Source organism: Phodopus roborovskii, unplaced genomic scaffold (assembly GCF_943737965.1).
Source record: "Phodopus roborovskii unplaced genomic scaffold, PHOROB, whole genome shotgun sequence".
NCBI lineage: Eukaryota > Metazoa > Chordata > Mammalia > Rodentia > Cricetidae > Phodopus > Phodopus roborovskii.
In genome coordinates this window covers 1-19,192 of record NW_026126607.1, presented here as the reverse complement: position 1 = coordinate 19,192, position 19,192 = coordinate 1, and the positions used below count along the sequence as shown (strand labels likewise).

Genomic DNA, 19,192 nt, shown 5'->3' with positions numbered 1-19,192 from the left:
ATGCCCTTACGTTTGGAGATGGATCTGCTCTTTCATGCTGTGCCTCTTCCTTTCCATTCTCACTTGACGGTGACATGTGGGATGGCCTGCCTTCAATGAAAGTAATGTAGTCTTTGTAAGAGCAGAGAGGACCTGCCAGGATACCCATGAAGTTGCAGGTATAACTTACATACTCCAGGAGACTCGGCATGCGTCTGTAATGAGGAGGACATGCTAGTAAGGTGCGAGAGACACTTTCAGGGACAAGCCACAGAAACCGGCAGCCGTGTGCTCACTACTGTTACCATTCCCAAAACAAAACACACCTCAGTTTTCATGAGCATCTATGTAAGAATCCGGGAGGTGGAACAGAGTGATTCTCAACATATCTGTGTTTGAATAGATACATTACTTAATTTTAAACTCTCAACTTGACACAGCCTTCTCACCTGGGAAGAGTCTTCAGGAAGAGTTTTGTAGATCAGGTGGGCCTGGGGGGAATCATCTTGGCTGTTAGTTTACATGCAGAGACCCAGGCCATCATGGGTAGCACTGTTCCCTAGAAAGTGAGTCCTGAATGATGCAGCCTAGGAGGAAGCTAGCCAAGCGAGTGTCGCTGCACTGATTTTTCCCTGCCCTTTACTGTGAGGTGACATGACAACTGTTTGAGCCCCTGCCACTGTGACTCCTCTGCTATAGTGACCTGTGTCCTGGTTTTTCTTTTGCCAATGTGACACAAGCTAGAGTTACCTGAGAAGAGAGAACCACAGTTGAGAATATTCTTCCTTGACATTGGTCTGTTGACAATCCAGCGGGGCATTTTCTTAGTGATTGATATGGGCAGTGCTACCCCTGGGCTTCTGGTCCTGGGTGTGTAAGCAGACTGAGCAAGCCATGAGGAGCAAGTCAGTAAGCGCACTTCTCCATGGCCTCTAAATCAGCTCTGCCTCCTTTCCTTGTGTTCCTGTCCTGGCTTCCCATGGGGATGGAGCTAAAACAAATCCTTTCCTCCCCAAATTGCTTTGATCATGGTATTTTTATCATAGTAATAGAAATCTTAACTAAGACAGACTACATTCTGGAATTGTGAGCCAAATAAACCCCCTCTCTCCCCTAAGTTACTTTTTATTAAAGTATCTTATAGAAATGAAATAGAACAGTAGGGGTTTTCATACAGTTCTTTAGCAGCAACTACAGAGGGTTTTCACTTAGGTTTCTCCTAATGACCTAAGATGACCACAATGGGGCACGAGGAATCGTCGCTCACTTCTTACTTGCCTGCTCATTCAACAAATGCATGCCATGTGCCCATCATGTGGACAACAGGCTCCAGGGTCTGCAGACAGTGTAGTCAGCAAACAAAATCCGGCATGCACAGAGCTTATCCTCCCATTGTACAACACAGATGTCATATATACAGACGTCATATATACATATGACATGTGTGCACTGATATCATTTATATGCAGAAATGTAACCTTATAATAATATATGTAATCTTCAGAGATGCTAAATGCCACAATGAGAAAGGGGTCTATTTACATAAAGAAGTCAGAGAAGCCTCTTTGGTGAATCCCATTTGGGCAGAGGCTGAACAGAAGTGAGAGCTGTACAAACCCTGGCAATGAAGAATCTAGGGGCAGGAGCAAGGAGGGCACAGGTGATGCACACTCGGTGATAGCGCCGCTGACATCATGACAGAAGAAGACACAGAGGAAAGACCGCTAATTGAGGTAAGGTCACACAGGGCCTGCCTTCCAAGCCACAGAGGACGAGATGAAAAATTACAGGCAGGTTCTAAAGGCCATGTTTTAAAAGTGCCACTGTGGCCCAGTGTGTGGGCATAGTGGACGAATGAAGACCAGGCAGGGGACTGTAGCCGATGGCACGCTGGGAGCAGCACCTGGGGGGGGGTCAGTTGAAGGATTAGTTGTGGGAGCTGAGAAACAGAGAACAAGGATGTCTGAAAACAGTTCTCCATCACAAACTCCATCTATTTTTTCCAGTATACCTTTTTCTTTCTTTTGTTGAGGTAGTGGTGTTTGTGGGCTGTGTTTTAGTGTGGCTTTAGAAAATATTTATTTATCGTGTGTGTGTGTGTGTGTGTGTGTGTGTGTGCGCGCGCGCACGCACCTCTAATGAATTCATGTAGACCACAAGCATGCATGAGCCACAGGGAGCAAGAAGAGAGCATCAAATCCTTTGGAACTGGAGTTATAGGCAGTTGTGAGCCACCATTGTGTGGAGTTGAACCCAGTTTGAGACAGTCTTGCTACGTAGCCCTCTGTGGTTCTGGTTGGCCTGGAACTTTTAACAGCCCCTTTCCTTCAGGCTCCTAGAGGCTGGGATCACAGGTGTAAACTGCTGGCCTAGAGGAACACCTCAGCCTTGTGGTCCCTGTCTCCAGCTCCTAAGTGCTGGGGTCCAAGCAGATTCCTCTCAGTCACATAATTTACTGGAGAGTTTTGGGTTCAACTGTCAAACAAACCATGTGAGGTGGTGGATGGAGTAAGTCACTATAATACCTAAGCCCACTATTTCTTTCCCTCACATAAAGGCCTTGCTGATTTGTTCAACCTCCCCTGACATCACCTGTGTTTATCTAGGTCAGTGGGATTTGCTTAGCCTCCCCCGACTGAGGGGTCAGTACTTCTGTGCTGCCCCTTTACCTACTAGCAGTCAACCCTTCAGGGCTCCGACAATCAGATGTGTCTCCAGATATGCACAAATGTCTCCTGGGGCAAGCATCATTGGCTGCTTAGGAGACAGAACGTAGTGATAAGCAGACAAAGCTCTCAAGCCTTAGGACATTGTGCCTGGGTTGGGAAAGGACTGAGGGAAAGCAAACAGTACACATTATGAAGAAAGCAGGGGGCAGGGCAGAGGGCTAGAGTTTGGGATGGGTAGTTAAAGTTGAAGAGGGAGTGGCTGGGTGGCACACACCCTATCTATCTTGGGAGGGTCCCGGAGGTTGGCTGAAGTCTGAAGTCAACCTGACGTGGTTCTCCCATCCCAGAACTAAGATGAGGAGTGGGTAAATTAAGGCAATAGTGTGGAGCTCCAGGCTGTTTCAGAGAAGGATGCTGTGGTCAGAAGTTACAGTTTCTTTCTTCCTTCCTTTCTTTCTTTCTTTTCTTCCTTTCTTTCTTTCTTTATTTTATGTATAAATCGGAGAGGTTAAGAAAATACTAAAACAACCCAAAGCCTACTCAAAGCATCTCTGGAGACGGAAAGGCCACTCAGTGAGTAAAAGTACTCTGTGTGAAGCAAGAGAGCCATGTTCAAGTCTCCAACACCTACATTCAAAGCTGGGCATGGCCATGGGCACCTATGACATTGGTGTGCAATGAAAACAGGCACTAGACACTGGACAGGCAGCTCAGGGCAGCTGACTCAAGAGCAGATGTTCTACAAAGGTCCTTCAGTCTCTGGCCAAGAATGCCGGAAGAAGCCCCTGGCTTCTTGCCTCCTTAGAAGCCAATAAACCTGCCCAGAACTTATGCTGGTGTGGGGACTAGAACACCAGGCCAGATGATAAATGATCCCTCTGGTCAGCACTGGAGCAGCAGCTCTTGTCTCCCATAGTGAAATGGGTTATCAGTGCCTCATCTTTAATCCATCATCCAAATGATTCCAAGGTTACCTCTTTTAGAGGGGCAACGACACAGTAACAGTAAAGACCCATAAAGGGAAAACCGGTTCTTTCTGGTCAACAGGATGTAATCTCTGGCCTGGGCAGAGACCTAACATTCCAGCTACCAAAACCATCAAAGAGTTAGCCAGTTAGGCTAGTCAATCACCTGAACAAGGCACCACGCTGGAAGGCAGGCTCACCTTAGGCCACACTAAAGGGACAGACAGAATAATTAGCCCTTTAATTAAATACCACATATCTCCTTCCCAGAATTCCTGTCCCCGAGCCACTGCAAGGTTCTACTGTGTCTATCCAGCTTTCTGATGGAAGTTCAACTTTCCCTCCCTGCCCTTCTTCAGAGAGCTAGCCAGAACCCCTCAGGATGACTTTTCTGGTCCTGACTCTTTCTAAGTTCCCCTCACATGGCCACTTAACTCAAATGGCACTGCTGCCCCAACCCCTACCCCAACTACCAAGACTGACAGCTGCCTGCATTGGAGTTCTCCTCTTAGACTCTAATAAAATCATCCTCTTTGAGTAAACTTGGTCTTTGCTTGCCTTTCAAACTTTGCCTGCATTTGATTCTTCAGTAAGTGAAATGAGTCCATTCCTGTACCCCAGACAGTATTGATGGGGTGAGGCAAGGAAGGATGGAGCCCACTCCTGGCTGTAAACAGTATTGTGTGAGGGGACATTGGAACCAAATCCTGTACCCTAGATGGTATGGGAGGGAGGGGTAGGAAAGGATGGAGCCCATTCCTGTATCCTAGACAGTACTGGGGAGGAGGGAGCAGGGAAGGACCGAAGCACAGGCGAGGATCCCTAACAGCTTACTGGCCAGCCAGAACAGCCAGGTACAATGACAGACCCTGTTTCAAAAACAAGGTGGAGCTGGATAGTGGTGGTGCATGCCTTTACTCCTAGCACTTGGGCAGAGGCTGTGGATCTCTGAGTTCGAGGCCAGTCTGGTCTCAGAGTGAGTTTCTGGACAGCCAGTGGTACATAGAAACTCTGTCTTAGGAAACCCCAAAAAAAAACTATGGTGGAAAGCAAAGAAGACACTGATGTTCTGTTCTAGCTTATGTATTTGCATGTGCACACACACACACACACACACACACACACAACTACACATAGGGATGGGGGGCATCAATGGACTCAACCCGAAAATCTGCTACAGAGAGCATCAGGTGCACTCTGGCAGGCAGCCTCCTAGATCTTAGAGGAGCAGGATGGCACAGTGGTGATGACTGAAAGTTTACTAAACTTTCTAGTGGACTTGCAGTAAGAAAATGGAAACCTGTTATGTTCCCCATCAGCCCCCAATAGCAAATGATGCTATCAGCCAGCAAGTGGCAGCAGTGGACAGAAATCAGGACCAGTATTTGGAATAGACCTACTGCTATCCAAGTGAGGACCCTGAAATGGCAGTGGGCACCGGAGGCTGGAGGCGAGGGAGAGGACTGAGTGGCTTCAAGCCCCACAGACCACATGGAAGCACCTGGGGACAGCTAAGAAGTTCAGGTCTCAGTTCTGGGGTACAGCAACAGTCAGTCAGACAGGGGAGGGGCATGGCTGAGCAGGAGGGCAAGAGAACATGGTGCCCAGGAATCCTGTGAAGAGCAGTCAGCTGGACCAGTGATGCTGCTGTGCTTGATCACCATGGCAACAAGGCTGAAGACTAAGGGCAACCAAGAAAGAAAAGAACATGTCTGACCACCAGTGGGCAGGGAGAATGGAAGATGAAGAGATGGGGGGATGTCCCTTCTGTACATATGTTTCTCTTATTGGTTGATGAATAAAACACTGTTTGGCCAATAGAGGCAGGGAGATAGGCAGGACTAGGAGAATTCTGGGAGAGTGTAGACAGAGAGGACCTGGAGGAGACACCATGTAGACCACAAAGGAGGTAACAAGCCTGGGCATTCTCCGGTAAAGCCAAGACAACATGGAAATACATAGATTAATAGAAGTGGGTTAATAATTAAGACAGAACTAGCCTATAAGAAGCCCTAGCCATCGAGCCAACAGTTTAATGATTAATATGTCTCTTATTTGGGGCTGAGGCGGCCTTGGGACCTGGAGGGAAAGTAACACCAGCAACAGAGGTACTGTGACAAAGAGGAGTGGCAGGAAGGTGGTGGCTAGAAGGGAAAGCGTGACAATACAACAGTTGTCCTGCAAAGCTGATGATGACCCACCAAGAGGAAAAAAAAAAGAACTTGATTAAGGTCAGAGGTGAGTACCTAGCCCATGGGCTGTGTGGATGGGAAAGGGAAGACATCTTAATAAAGAACTTTCTACTACAAAGAAAAAGAAATAAATTTAGCTTTCAACATGAGTAAGAGGGAGAGAGTATGTGCAGTTCTGGGAAGAGAGAAATCTAAAATCTTCTCAGAGAGAGAACTAAGCAAATGATTTGTTATCAGTACGAAGGGCCATGATGGACCATGGTGGTTTTTTTTTTAAAAGATTTATTTATTTATTATATCCACAGTGTTCTGCCTGCATGCATGTCTATAGGCTAGAAGAGGGCACCAGATCTCATTATGGATGGCTGTGAGCCACCATGTCGTGATGGAAATTGAACTCAAGACCTCCTGAAGAGCAACCAGTGCTCTTAACCCCACTAAGCCATCTTTCTAGCCCCATTTTTTTTTTTTTTTTAAGGATTTAATGTATGGGTACTTTGCCACATGCATATATATGTGTGTGTCTGGTGCCCAAATAAACCAGAAGAGGGTGTAAGACCCCCCTGGAACTGGAGTTAGAGTTAGTGTCAAGCCACCATGTAGGTGCTGGGAACCAACCTGGTATTCTGCAAGAACAGCAACTTGTGAGTCACTGCTTTTGCCCCAAGGACCACAATTTTAAAAATAGAGTGAAAAATTCAAAATTATTCCAGCCAACAAGAGAAGTATTTTCTATTAGCTTCCTTCTACTGTTCATCAGGTGCAAAGCTGAAGCTAACTGGGACTGGCCATTTGCCAGGCGGTTGCCTGAGGGGGACAGGAGAATCAGAGCTGCCGTCTGTATATGACAGTGTCTGGGGTAGATCAAGGCCAAGGAAAAGTCAATAACCAATCCAATTATTTGTCACGTAAAGTGTAGTCAATGGTTCTGTGCTGCTGTATGAAGACCGAATCATAGAGAAGACAGGGGAATCCTGAACGTGCAGATGTGTTATAGGGGGCAAAGAGGTGGACAGTGGCGCACATCTGTCCACATTCATGAACATCATCCCCTATTCTAGAGCAGTGGTTCTCAACCTTCCTAATGCAGAGACCCCTAGATACCATTCCTCATGTTGTGCTCACCCCCAACCATAACATTTATCTTTGCTACTTCAACTGCAATTTTGCTACTGCTATGAATTGTAATGTAAATATCTGATATGCAGGGTGTATTTTCATTATTACAAATTGATCCAAAGGGGTTGGAAACCCACAGGTTGAGGACCACTGTTCTTGGCAGCCATGCATTCTCTAATTCTGTATTTAGAAACAGGCTACTACAAAAAATGCTTTCTTTAAAGGTAAAAGGAGTATATTTCATCTTTAATCATGTTAGATTGAAAATGAATTGGCCAGGAAACCAAGCCACTCCTTAAATCACTCTTCCACTCTTGGGAGCAGAACAAAGAAAGAAGATGACTGAATAAATTCCTCAAATAATATCAGTAACATCTGTGTTGCACATTTGTGCTATTAATATACTGCCCCAGTGACTGCTACCAGGCCGCTGCCCTGTGAGTGGCAGCTACTATTATTGCAGTGTAATCACTACACCTGCAGACCAAGCATCTGTCTTTGAGAGTCCCACAGAGATGACACCAGTGGCCTCCACATGGCTCATGGGAGGCACACATGGTACAGAGGCACAGGTATGGACTTAGGGGGGGTCCGGGAGAGACTCGCCAGCCTAGCACAGCAAAACACAATGGCCTGCAGTGCCTCGGGAAGGTTGCTTTCTGTAAGCCAGTGAAATAGTACAATCCATAGTAGATCCAAAGACACGTACCTCACAGCTAATCCTCTGCGACGGTCAATTCTTCATCCTTCAGGAACATCCCTGAGAATCAGAAAGAGACACTTCTGTGAGTTTTGTTTTCTCTTAGATGGAACTAGCCACATTTGAAATCCATGCTACTCCCATGTTTGAGCCCAATGACTGTCTCCTTTCTGCCACATATTGACACAGATCCAGTAACATCTGAATTATCATGTGATCCAACCCACCTTACTCTGTGCATCACTTAATACATATGGGGAAATGAAAGTTACTAGTTACTTAGTCTGAAGGAAATTATTATCCAATTAGAAAAACCTCCCAAATGAATACATTTTAACCTTCGGATCTGTTATCCTTATCCTTAACAGAAAGTGTTATAGCTTTTCAGAAGATGCATTAAAACTCCTTAAGGATTTTGATGATCAGCACCTCAACAAAGAGCAGTGATAGCACACTGGTTCTCATAAGTGCCAGTGAATAAAAACAAAAGTTTACGCATCGCCTTTGCCTGTCTAGTGTGTCTTTAGTCTCAGTTAGGAGGCTATTGCTACAGCTAAGTATCAACTTATAGATCCACATGCTTTAAAAAAAATGGCGAATGAACACTAAATACAATTTAAACACCAATAAATAGGTAGATATAGATAGATGATAGATGGATTGACAGATAGATGATAGATAGATAGAAAAGGGGAAAAAGAAAGAAAAGAAAACCAGATGAAATTTAAAGGCCAGAGGGAGACTAAATTAAGAAGCAAACAATGCATTTGGAAAGCTTTTGTAGAAAATAAAACAAAATGGTAACAGGACCCAAAGATGTAAAACTCAAGCCATTAAAAGACGCTGAGATAAATAGAGCTAAACCAGGGAAAACAAACAACAGAAACACAGACAACCAATTAACATACAAACTGTTAACTTCATGATTAATTATGAAACATAATTAATTAATTATCGGAGACCAAAGCAGAAAGATGTCAAGCTCAAGAACAAGCCACCACTTTTACACAGAAGTACACAGAACTCCTGAAAGCTCTCATTCACATAACATGATCTCAATTATGTAACGCACACATGATAGGATGGAGAACACGTGTACAGACATGAGAGAAAGGCACTGAGGACCTCAGCACTAGAAAAGCAGGAGACAGACTTCCTGTAAGGCCTCAGTCTAGTAGGGAGAAGACCACTTATGTTTCTGTAAACCAACAGATCAAAGACTTCAGGGACATTTCTCTCCTCTCATCCTAGACACCCCTAGTCTAAGGAAATAATCAACAATGGCATCTAAAATTAGGACAGGACTGTCACAACCTCATGTATTAACAGAAAAAATCACTTATGCACTCAATAATGAGGAAGGGAGGTAATTACATATTTATCTTTGAAAACAATGGAGACAAAAAAATGGGACTGAAGGGGTGACATGGCAGTTAACAGTACTGGCTGCCCTTGTAGAGGACCCCTCACAGAGGCTCACAACTGCCTTTAACCCCAATCCCAGACTTCTGGTACCCTCTTCTAGTCTACAGTCACAGTACACACTTGATCCAGGCCAAAGATTCCCACTACAAAAATAAATAAATAAATAAATAAATAAATAAATAAATAAATAAATAAATAAATCTAGTTTAAAAAAGAAGGGGGGGTGGTGCCAGACCTATGAAAAAGACAGAAGCCAAGATGACTGAAATGTGGCTCCTGACTCCCAGGGGATCTGGCCAGAGGTGGGATTCTTTGCCTTCTCCTCAGAGTTATTTATATTTTGACGTTTCCCCTTCAAGGGGCATGTGCCTACTTTTTGGAATCAATAGGAGAAAACAAAACCTAAATCCACAAATCCCACTTAAAAGGAGACACAATGGGAATCTTGGAGGGCTCCGTCCACTTTCAACTGCTCTATTCCCCACTAACACAGACCCACACTTTCCAACAGATCTAGGGTTTTCAGACCATCTAGGGCTATCTAAGCAGATGAGGGTCAGTGTTCTCTTGGAAAACCTTTCTTTTTTTTTCTTTCTTTTTTCTTTCTTTTCTTTCTTTCTTTCTTCCTTTCTTTCTTTCTTTCCCTCCCTCCCTCCTCCCTCCCGATTAAAAGAGCAGGTTAGCGTTTCCTGTGCTGCCAAGCTTTGCTACACAAACTTTTTGTTGTGTTTGTTTGTTTTTTGATTTTTTTTTTTTTTTTCAAGACAGGGTTTCTCTGTGTAGCCCTGGCCTCCCTGGCATTCACTCTGTAGACCATACCGGCCCGACTCAAGAGATCTACCTGCCTCCTGCCTCCTGGGTTGGGATTAAAAGTGAGCACACCACCACTGCCTGGCTTTTTTGTTGTGTTTTATTCAGTATTTTTTGTGTGTAGGGATGCCCCAGTCATGCATGACAAGTCAGGAGTCCAATTCCAGTGTCTCTCCCATTGCTCTCCCATAGTATTTTTCTTTCTTTCTTTCCTCTTTTCTTTTGGGAACTAGATCTCTAAGTAAACTCATGATTATTTTGGCTAAAGTGGTCATCCACCAAAGCCCCAGGATCCTCCTATCTACAGCCCCACCATCCCGCTGGAGTTACAAGTGTATGTCACTATGCCAAGATTTTGGTGGACTCCAGGATTTAAACTCAGGTCCCCATGCTTTGATACAGTGAGTCTACCCACCCCCAGCCCCATGCACAGCATTTCAAAGTCTTTAGTGCAGGGTTGGGCTTCTGTACCAGTGTAGCCTGCTATACTGACCCAGGAGGCTATTATTGTTTTAAAGCTCCAAACCAACCCAAGGAAAATAAATATATAACTTAAAGATAAAAAATTTTGTCTAGCTATATAAGCCCAGCCTCCCACCTCCGGTTCAAACTTTGGGTACTCAGAAATTTAAGCTAGCTTTAAGCTAGAAGACAAACACTGAGGCAAATTAATACAGTTCAGCGTAAGCTAAAATCAGACTCTTATATTCCCTTATCAAGTACAAGAACCCAGCTAGGCTTAGCAACAAAACAATCAAACCAGGCAGTGGTGGTACACGCCTTTAGCCCAGCACTTGGGGAGGCAGCAGCAGGCAGATCTCATGTGAGTTCGAGGCCAGACAGTCTACAGAGCTAGTTCCAGGCAGGCTCCAAGCATATTGCTCTGTATTAGAGAAAACCCTTTCTTGAAAACTCACAGAAAAAAGAAAAGAAAACAAACAAACAAACAAAACCTACACCTCCCATTGCCTGACAGGAAACATATTAGTGGCATGACAACCACTGCCAGCTTGTGCCAGCTTCAGTGATGACGCCTCAGTAGTGTCTTGCACACAACTTAGAACTAAAGCAGCAGGGGGAGGAGGCTGTATTCTGTAAGGGAGCAAGATGTTTCAACACCAACCTAGAAGTTAACCTAGAAGTTACCCATGGAGAGAGGTCCAAACCCACTGCCCAGAGTTGCCCATATGACCTGCTGCTGCCCTCAGTAGAGCCTGCCCTGAGCATGACCCATTGCTGGTGCCAGGAGCTTGACAGGCACAGGCCTACAGTGAGACAAGTGTTCTTAGGCTGGGCTGTGTGACATGGTTTATTCTCAATATCCACCTTCCACCATCAGGAATTTACATCGTTGACACCTACTAGGCACTGATGTCTGCCTGTGCAGCCTCTGGTAAGCATGCTGGGTCCCAGGTCTAATGAATTTCCTGGCAGAGGATACATCCATCACAGGTGTTCTCACACTTGGAGCTGGGGATCCCTTCGAGGGAGACTCTGGGAAGCCTGCTCATGGCTTTTCCTGGGCCCCTCACAAGCATTTGTCATTCACTGTTTAGTATCTCCTTCAGAACAAACCCCAGCCAGGTGGACACTGCATACTGAGACCCAGCTAGGCATGGACTCTAGAGTTCTCAGTACAGACAAGGATGTCCTCTCTTGTGAGAGCCACTGAGGAAGCAAGCGGTTGGGAAGAGCTGGGCCAGCAAATGGTGGAAGTAGCTGATCTGCAGGAAGGTGTCTGGTAAGATGGAATGCTTCAATTTGCAGAAAGAGTCACATCAAAGCTAAAGGATCTGAACTCTTGAAACATGGCAGGCTGATCAAAACCTGACTGTTAATCGATTTCAAAGACCAGATAATAAAAATAGGGCCCTGCAGTACTTTCAGCTCTGAGCTTAGCATATTCTGCCTTTCAGGTGCTTCCAGAGCAATACAGACAGAATGACATTCCCAGCCCAGTATGTTCCTAGGCTCTCATTCCGGGTGGGACCTGTCAGTGTGACATGTGGGTCTCGGGCCCCTAAGGACAATTGGGTGCTGGGATCTGCAACATCCACGGTATGCGGCTCCATGCTCATAGAACCAGGGTCTGGGAATTTCTGCCCACATCACTGCTCAGGAATGCCAAGAACCACAAGATGCGTCCATGAACTGCAATACACAAAAAGGCCCTCAGTGTGAACAGGAAAAAGAGAAACCCAAAGCAGAATCACGAGATGAGGAGAGCGGGGCTCCAGAAGCACAAGATGCTCTGCTCCTCCGGAAGGGCAGAAAGCAGAGCTGTAGCTGAACACAGCTGTCCCTTATGTCCCTGACCCCATATAATAAAGTAGATAAATACTGCTTGTCAGTAGCAAAAGGGAAAAGGAGGGAAAACCCCTCTTTGGCCCACCCAACCATCAAAACTGTTTCCTGCCCACATGTGGGAGTGGGCTGGGTGGGGGAGGCACAGGATTAGGGGACACATATGCAGGGACACATACAGACAACTCTCTGAGAAGAGTTGTCCCTCCCTATGAGAAATGCAAGTCAACAACCCGGGAGTCTTGATTGCTGGCATTTCCCCTATAACCACTTATTAAATATATAAAATAGGTACATGTGTATACTAAAAGTCTATGAAACGTTTGTGTATGTGTGTGTATATGGGTAGAAACACAAAGGTATGGGGTTGAACAGCACACAATTTCTTTTTTTGTTTGTTTGTTTTTTGTTTTTTTTTTGAGACAGGGTTTCTCCATAGCTTTGGAGCCCTGTCCTGAACTCACTCTGTAGACCAGGCTGGCCTCAAATTCCACAGAGATCCATCCACCTGCCTCTGCCTCCCAGTGCTGGGAATACAATTTCAATATTACTGTAAGACAAACAAAATTAAGAATAAAACTTGACTTAGACCAAGGGGTCTGTTACATGGCAGTATGACTATTTTTGCTTTTTATCTCTGAACAGAATTAAAAATCAAGAGAATACACAGGGCTGGAGTTAAAGCACATTTTAATAATCTTAAAAACTGTCTCTCTTTTCCTTTTTTCCCTCCCTTTCAGAGTTAGGGTAGTATCTCAAACAACAGATTATGAAAATAGGGTTAGTTTATGTAATGAAGAATTAACTTCCAGATTCTTACAGGTCATGAATCTCAAAGCCAGACTAGTGATCTTCTGTGTAATGATCATCATCGGGCTGTAACGAGACAAAAGTAGACATTTTAAACGGAGGGTGTCACTCACGACAGCAAATCCTCAAGTTTCTACCATGTCTAAAACTCACTAACAACTCAGGGGCTTCCTTCTGCAGAAGGTGCAGAGAGAGAAGAAATGGGAACTTTCTTTCTCTGTGGCTTTAAAAGCAAATAAAAATAGGGCCCTATACCTGAAACAATCTCAATGAGCCAGCCCTCACTCAACTTATCCATCCTATCAGGAGGGCCTCTGGTCAGAGTGCAAGGACTCCAGATATGGCCAGGTGGTGACTGACTACCTCCCCCATACCCCTCCCCCAGCATCCCTTGGGCCTGTTGCCCAAGGCTGAACAATAAGAGAGAACAGAGGACTCCTGAGGAAGGGAGATGAGCAGAAACTAAAGGTTTGGGTGGGGGGTGTAAGAGGAGCCAAGCCGAACAGCAAGAGGGAGACACGGACAGAGAAGGGCAGTGTGCCATCCCCATGCTTAAAGCTGGGCATACTGATGCCAGCCACCCAGGAGCCTGGTGTCGGCTACAGAGAAGAGAAATTGTTTTACATATATTACAAGAAATAACAGGCGTTTCTCCTATGTCTTTCTAAGAATTCTAACTTGAATGGCTAACTTGTAGAGGAAAACCAAATCAGCCAAATAAGAAAACTGTAATATGTTGCACTCCATCCCTCTGTGTTACACCCCACCCCTGCATCACACCCCACCCTCACTGTTACACCCCACCCCTGCATCACACCCTCACCCTCACTGTTTACACCCCACCCCCCCCCTGCATCTTCCCCCCCCACCCCTGCATCACCCCCCACCCTCACTGTGTTACACCCCACCCCTGCATCTCCCCCCACCCTCCCCGTGTTACACCCCCCCCCTGCATCAGCCCCCACCCTCACTGTATTCCCACCCCACACCCTGCATCACACCTCACCTCCTGTGTTACACCCCACCCCTGCATCACACCCCACCCCCACCCCTGCATCACGCCCCACCCCTCACTGCATCATACTCCACCCATCACAGTATCAGCTTTCAGATGATCATTTAACTTTCTAAAACTTTTTAATAAATCAGAGGTACATTTCCAACAGGCAGAGTGTGTGCTCACATTATGGGAGAGCCAGGAATCTCACCAAATTATCCTCTCAAAGGCCCCCAAAAAACACCACATGTAATCACCCTCACTGATAGCCAGAGCCAGTTGGTCACTGATGGGTAGAGGCTCAGGCCCATGCAGTAAGGTTCCAACATTGATTTTCCATCGCTACTTTGTCCACAGCAGAGGACTACCCTCAGGTGCATGCACACGGGGGCTCAAGGGTTTGCTTTTCCAGATCTCCTCTGGATTCAGAGTCCCAGGCCCCTGTGACCCGAGACTTCAAGCTCCAGGGAAAGGTCTGATGAGGGCTGCTCTCCAATTCCCCGTGCTTGAGAGGGAAGGATTTCTCTTGGCTCCCCTTAAAAGCCAATTCTTACAGTTACCTAGGAAATCACTGCTCTGTGGCCTAATCCCCCAGGTTACTCTGCACACAGGGCCTACTGTCACTTCTGCCCTGTGCTGGGCATCCTTCAAGTCCTTGAGGGTTATACAAATACCCCTGAGATGGACATCTCCCTGGGGGAGGGGGGGGCTCATGTTCTCATCCTGCCTGATTCTAATAATGCCATTCCAATTCTAAACTCTGATCCCCATGGCCATATAATTAAAACAAACTGATAAAAATAATGGCTAAATTCAAGTAATACCACAGTGGCGTATTCAGCCACTGGTATCATATGTAACATGTCCAAGAGATGCAGTGTGTACTTCTGAGTGTATGTCCTTAGAGTACCCACTGTTGCCTATGCATCCCTTCATGTAACTTGTTTTCTATAAGGTGCAAGGATTACTGGCTCAGGACCACATCCTAGTCTGGGATGCTAAACCACGCTTGGGTACCCAGCCAACTCCAAAGGTTACAGATCTTAACAAAGAAGGGGAAGGAGATGGGGCTGCCCACCTCACCCCATTCTGAGCTGTTTTGACCCGGGAGTCACTCTGCAAAACAGCTTTGCTGCTCTTCCTAAGCCTCAGCCACTTTGCTCAAAAGGCCACGGACAACTCCTATTAAACATCTCCTCTCTGTTCATTCACAGAGGCTGGCCCCAGCTTCCACCCTCAGCACTCCCTGCTGTTTTCCCCTGAGAAAATAAAAAGCATCCCAGAGTGTCCCTCTGAGACTGTTTATAAATTCTTTTATGAACAAGACAAAGACCCCAAAAGAGAGAATACAACCCCCACCCCCACCCTAGTACCACTGGTATCCATTCACTCCATGTGTGTGGCCTTACGTTTTCGGTGGTGGTAGTCCACTGCTTCCTGGCTCAACCTGCTCCCAGGAGACAGCGGAACATAAGACCAAGACAGAAGAAATCAGTACAGACTGCAGGAGTGTGTTGTGAATGAAGATTTAAAAAGGACTGCAGATACATTTCAGAAGCGATGAATGGATCAAGAGAGTTAGTGTCTGGAGAGGGAGCAGAGGTGACAAACCCCAACACAGAGCATGGGAGACAGGAGGGGGATGGGAGAGGGAGCGTGGGGAAGGGAGAAGACAAGCAATGTGTCAAGCCCTCTTAGGGCAGAGCCTGGCGTACAGAGAGAACACCGTTAGAGGACACAAAGCAAGCCTTCAGAGAGTAGTACGTGTCCTTCCTCAACAGCTTATCTGTTTCCAAAGCAGTCAGTGTGGATGCACATGCAGTCTCATGAGCCTCTATTGACATTTTTTTAAGTGCTGATTTTGTAGCAAAGGGCACGGCCCAATACCTACTCCCTCCCAGGTCCAAGAGCCTGACTGAGCCTGCCAGGCGGGGCTGAACCCTCCTGTCTATCCTAGGGCAGAACAGGGAAGCAGCCTAGGAGCGGCCATGGATGGGGTCAGGCCCTGGATGGGACCTCCTTGATCTTCTATGTGACAAATCACTGTGTTGGCATGAGGCTGCCAGAGTGTAGGAAAACTCCTCGGGTAAATATGTGATTGATGGGACAGTTGGGGCTGCCCAAAATATTCCTCTGAACCAAGGGCTTTTTTTTCTTCAAAGATTTATTTATTTTTACCTCTTATATGCATGGAGTATTTATGTGCATGCCTGAATGTGTACCACACATGTGTGCAGTGTCCAGAAGGGGGCATAAGATCCCTGGAACTGGAGTTACAGATGGTTGTGATCAGACTGAACCTGGAGAGTCATCTTCAAGGCCAGCAAGGGCTCTTAGCCCCAGAGCCATCTCTCTCAGCCCTGAACTGAGGCATTAAAAACAAACAAACAAAAGCCCTCTAAACTTTGAGGATATAAAAAGGATGAGAAAATTTTTAACGCCACATTTCTCTACAAAGAATGAGGACAGAATAATTGAGTTTTATCCAAAGTAATTCTCAACTGTAGTTGACTCTACTACAGAAGGGTTTAAAATAAACAAGCACTTTCCGAGCTGTCTCAGTATCTCGGAAATGGCTATGGCTGAACTCAAATGATGCTTGTCTATTAATGTCCCGAAGTAACTATAAGCACCCACTTGCTACCAGGACATGTTACCCCTAACAACAGAGGCAGCTGCTATGTCTCGCACTCAAATCACCCCCATGCAAACAAGTGCTCTTTATCCACAAGACCACGAAGACCAAATAAGTCCCTCCTGGCCAGTGCCAAATGTACATGGGATGTGTGAGTCCAGGCAGGACCACACACAGCCTGAGTCACCACTGATTTACCTATTCTCCCACTTGGAAAAGGTAGCCCACAATGGGCATCTCCCAAGCACCAAGCTGCGCTCTAGGTCCAAGCCCCGATCCCACTGGAGACACAACATCCTTGCTGTCACGGAGCTTACAGGATGGAGATGAACAGGTAATCTACAATCTGCTGAGTGCTGCATGAGAAAAGGAAGGGTGGAACACAGAGGAGAACTAATAGCATCCCAAGGCCACATGATGGCCTGGGTAAGGCATTCGCAGGAGGGAAAGAAGGACAAGGTCACAGCCTGGAGACAACATGGCTGGCCTTGGCCGGGAAGACCACAATGACAGGGCAGCAGAAGGCAGGCAGGCTTCTTCAAGGGCTGTGGGCTCTTGACCTAAGAGGCAGGGAAGGACTGGAGGGTTTAGGGTCAAGGGGCTGACCTTGGCTTTCGGTGGATCGTGTTTGACTCGAACAGACTGAGCCACGACCGTTTGCAGAAGTGAGGCCGAAGGCAGCAGGTGACGTGGGCAGGAGAGGCTCAGACCAGGGCCAGCACAGGCAGACTGCAGTGAATCCCATGAGGTTCTAAAGCCAGGGGCTTTGAGGACAATTTGGTGTATGCGAGGCAGGGTATGAGGCCCAGCCACCACCGCATTTATGACAGGTGACTAGAGAGATGGAGTTGCCCACAAGGACATGGCAGTGACAGGAGAGAGATCCAGGAGTCCATGTTGAGTGTGTTTGATGGAAGACACTGACTAAATCATGGGCAGGGACCCAGGGAACAACATACCTGGGATATAAGGCAAAAACTCACAAACTGGGCCAGTGTAAGCTGGCTTAATGAGTAAAGGTGCCTGCCACAAAGCCTAATTACCTGAGTTCGATCCCCAGGTCCCAAGTGGAAGGAAAGAACTGATTTCTGTAACCTGTACTCTTCTACACACACACACACACACACACACACACACACACACACACACAAGCATGTACACACTAACAAATGTAATTTAAAATGTAAACTCATAAACCCATGCCATTGACCACAGTGGAAGGAGGAATTGTTTAAATATTTCTCAAAGCACTTACTGACTATAAAGTAGGGAGGACAATGACAGTGTGGATTAAAGGACAATTTAACGACATCACCAACACTTACACAGAACCTGAAACATAATGCATTCTGCCAGAACTAAACCTCCCTCACAGTCATATGATGTCAGTTTCCACCTACAAAAACACTGGGACAGTTCAACCACGAGGCATTGAAATGAGACAAAAAACAAACGGGAAGTGTTGTTTCTCAAGACATTCCCTGTCAGACTAAGAGATACTAATAACTGTACACATACAGTGGTCACAGAGCACACGCACATGCACACACACTCAACACACACACAGTTTCACTCTCCAGGTTCTATATTCACAGTAAACCATGGTCTGAACAAATAAAATGGAAAAACTCTGGAAATACTCCCATGTTTTGCATTGTATGTTGCTGTGCATAGCATGAACACATCTTGTGGGTTCGTTCCACTATGTCCTACCACACTCACAAATCATTCTTTCTCCAGCCCACCCTGATGTGTGCACTGACCCAGTAGCCCTCCAGTAGCCACCCAGCCATCAATCAGATCATCTGTCACAGCACCAGATTCGTTTGTGCTTGACTAGCCCTTGACAAGGGACTCAGACATGGAAACGCCATGGCTGAGCTATGCCAAAGGGAAACTAGTCCTTTCTCATGCAGAAAAACTGTACAAACATGATCACAACTCAGCTAGGGCTTAGGGCATCCCAGGCTCGGAGGGCTGCCATGGATAAAAGGGGTGTTGCTGCTACTATATTAATGAGTGATATTTGGGTAATTGTACAGAGATGACAGAAACATCAGAGAGCCTATGAGTGAAGTGGCCCCACTATTTCTTCGCCCAGTTTGAACAAGCAGGATATGGTTGAAAGGGTGCTCCAGGCAGAGAGGAGGTGGAGGGAGGCACCGAAGAATAATCTGCAGAGGAGACAAGGCTGGCTGGAGCAGCCCTGGCTCTGTGTCTGCAGACCCTGCAAAAGGTCTTTCTGCCATGTTCTACCATGCTGCCATGAGAATCTACTAATCAGTGGCAGAACTCAGGTAAGTAGGAGCAGACAACTGAGTCCCATGCCTCAGTCAATTTACTCCAGTGCTGACTTGAACGGCATCAGCAGAGACTGGTACTTCCCTGTGTCAAACGTAGGTCGGAGTGCTGGAGACACAACACAGGAAGAACCAGAACCACCAGGACTGGAAGGTGCAGAAAGTCTCAGGCGGGTGAATATTTTATACACTCTCATTTACACACAGTTACCGGGCACTGTGTGAGGAGGGTTGCACAGCCAGCTAGCAGCCTTCATGACTCATTTCGCAGAACACACAAAAAAAAA

The 19,192-nt window shown here is 46.3% G+C and overlaps 1 protein-coding gene across 1 annotated transcript in view; it reads right to left on the bottom strand.

Moving 5' to 3' along the window:
* Positions 1–19,162, bottom strand: part of Mboat2 (membrane bound O-acyltransferase domain containing 2) — a 32,820-nt gene extending 13,658 nt beyond the window's left edge. The window contains exons 1-4 of the mRNA XM_051205968.1: positions 19,117–19,162; positions 18,948–19,014; positions 7,634–7,648; positions 11–194 (exon numbers count right to left, since the gene is read on the bottom strand). Coding sequence (XP_051061925.1) covers positions 11–194; positions 7,634–7,648; positions 18,948–19,014; positions 19,117–19,162 — 312 coding nt within the window. The remainder of the gene's footprint in view (positions 1–10; positions 195–7,633; positions 7,649–18,947; positions 19,015–19,116) is intronic.
* Between the last annotated feature and the right edge of the window lie 30 nt (positions 19,163–19,192).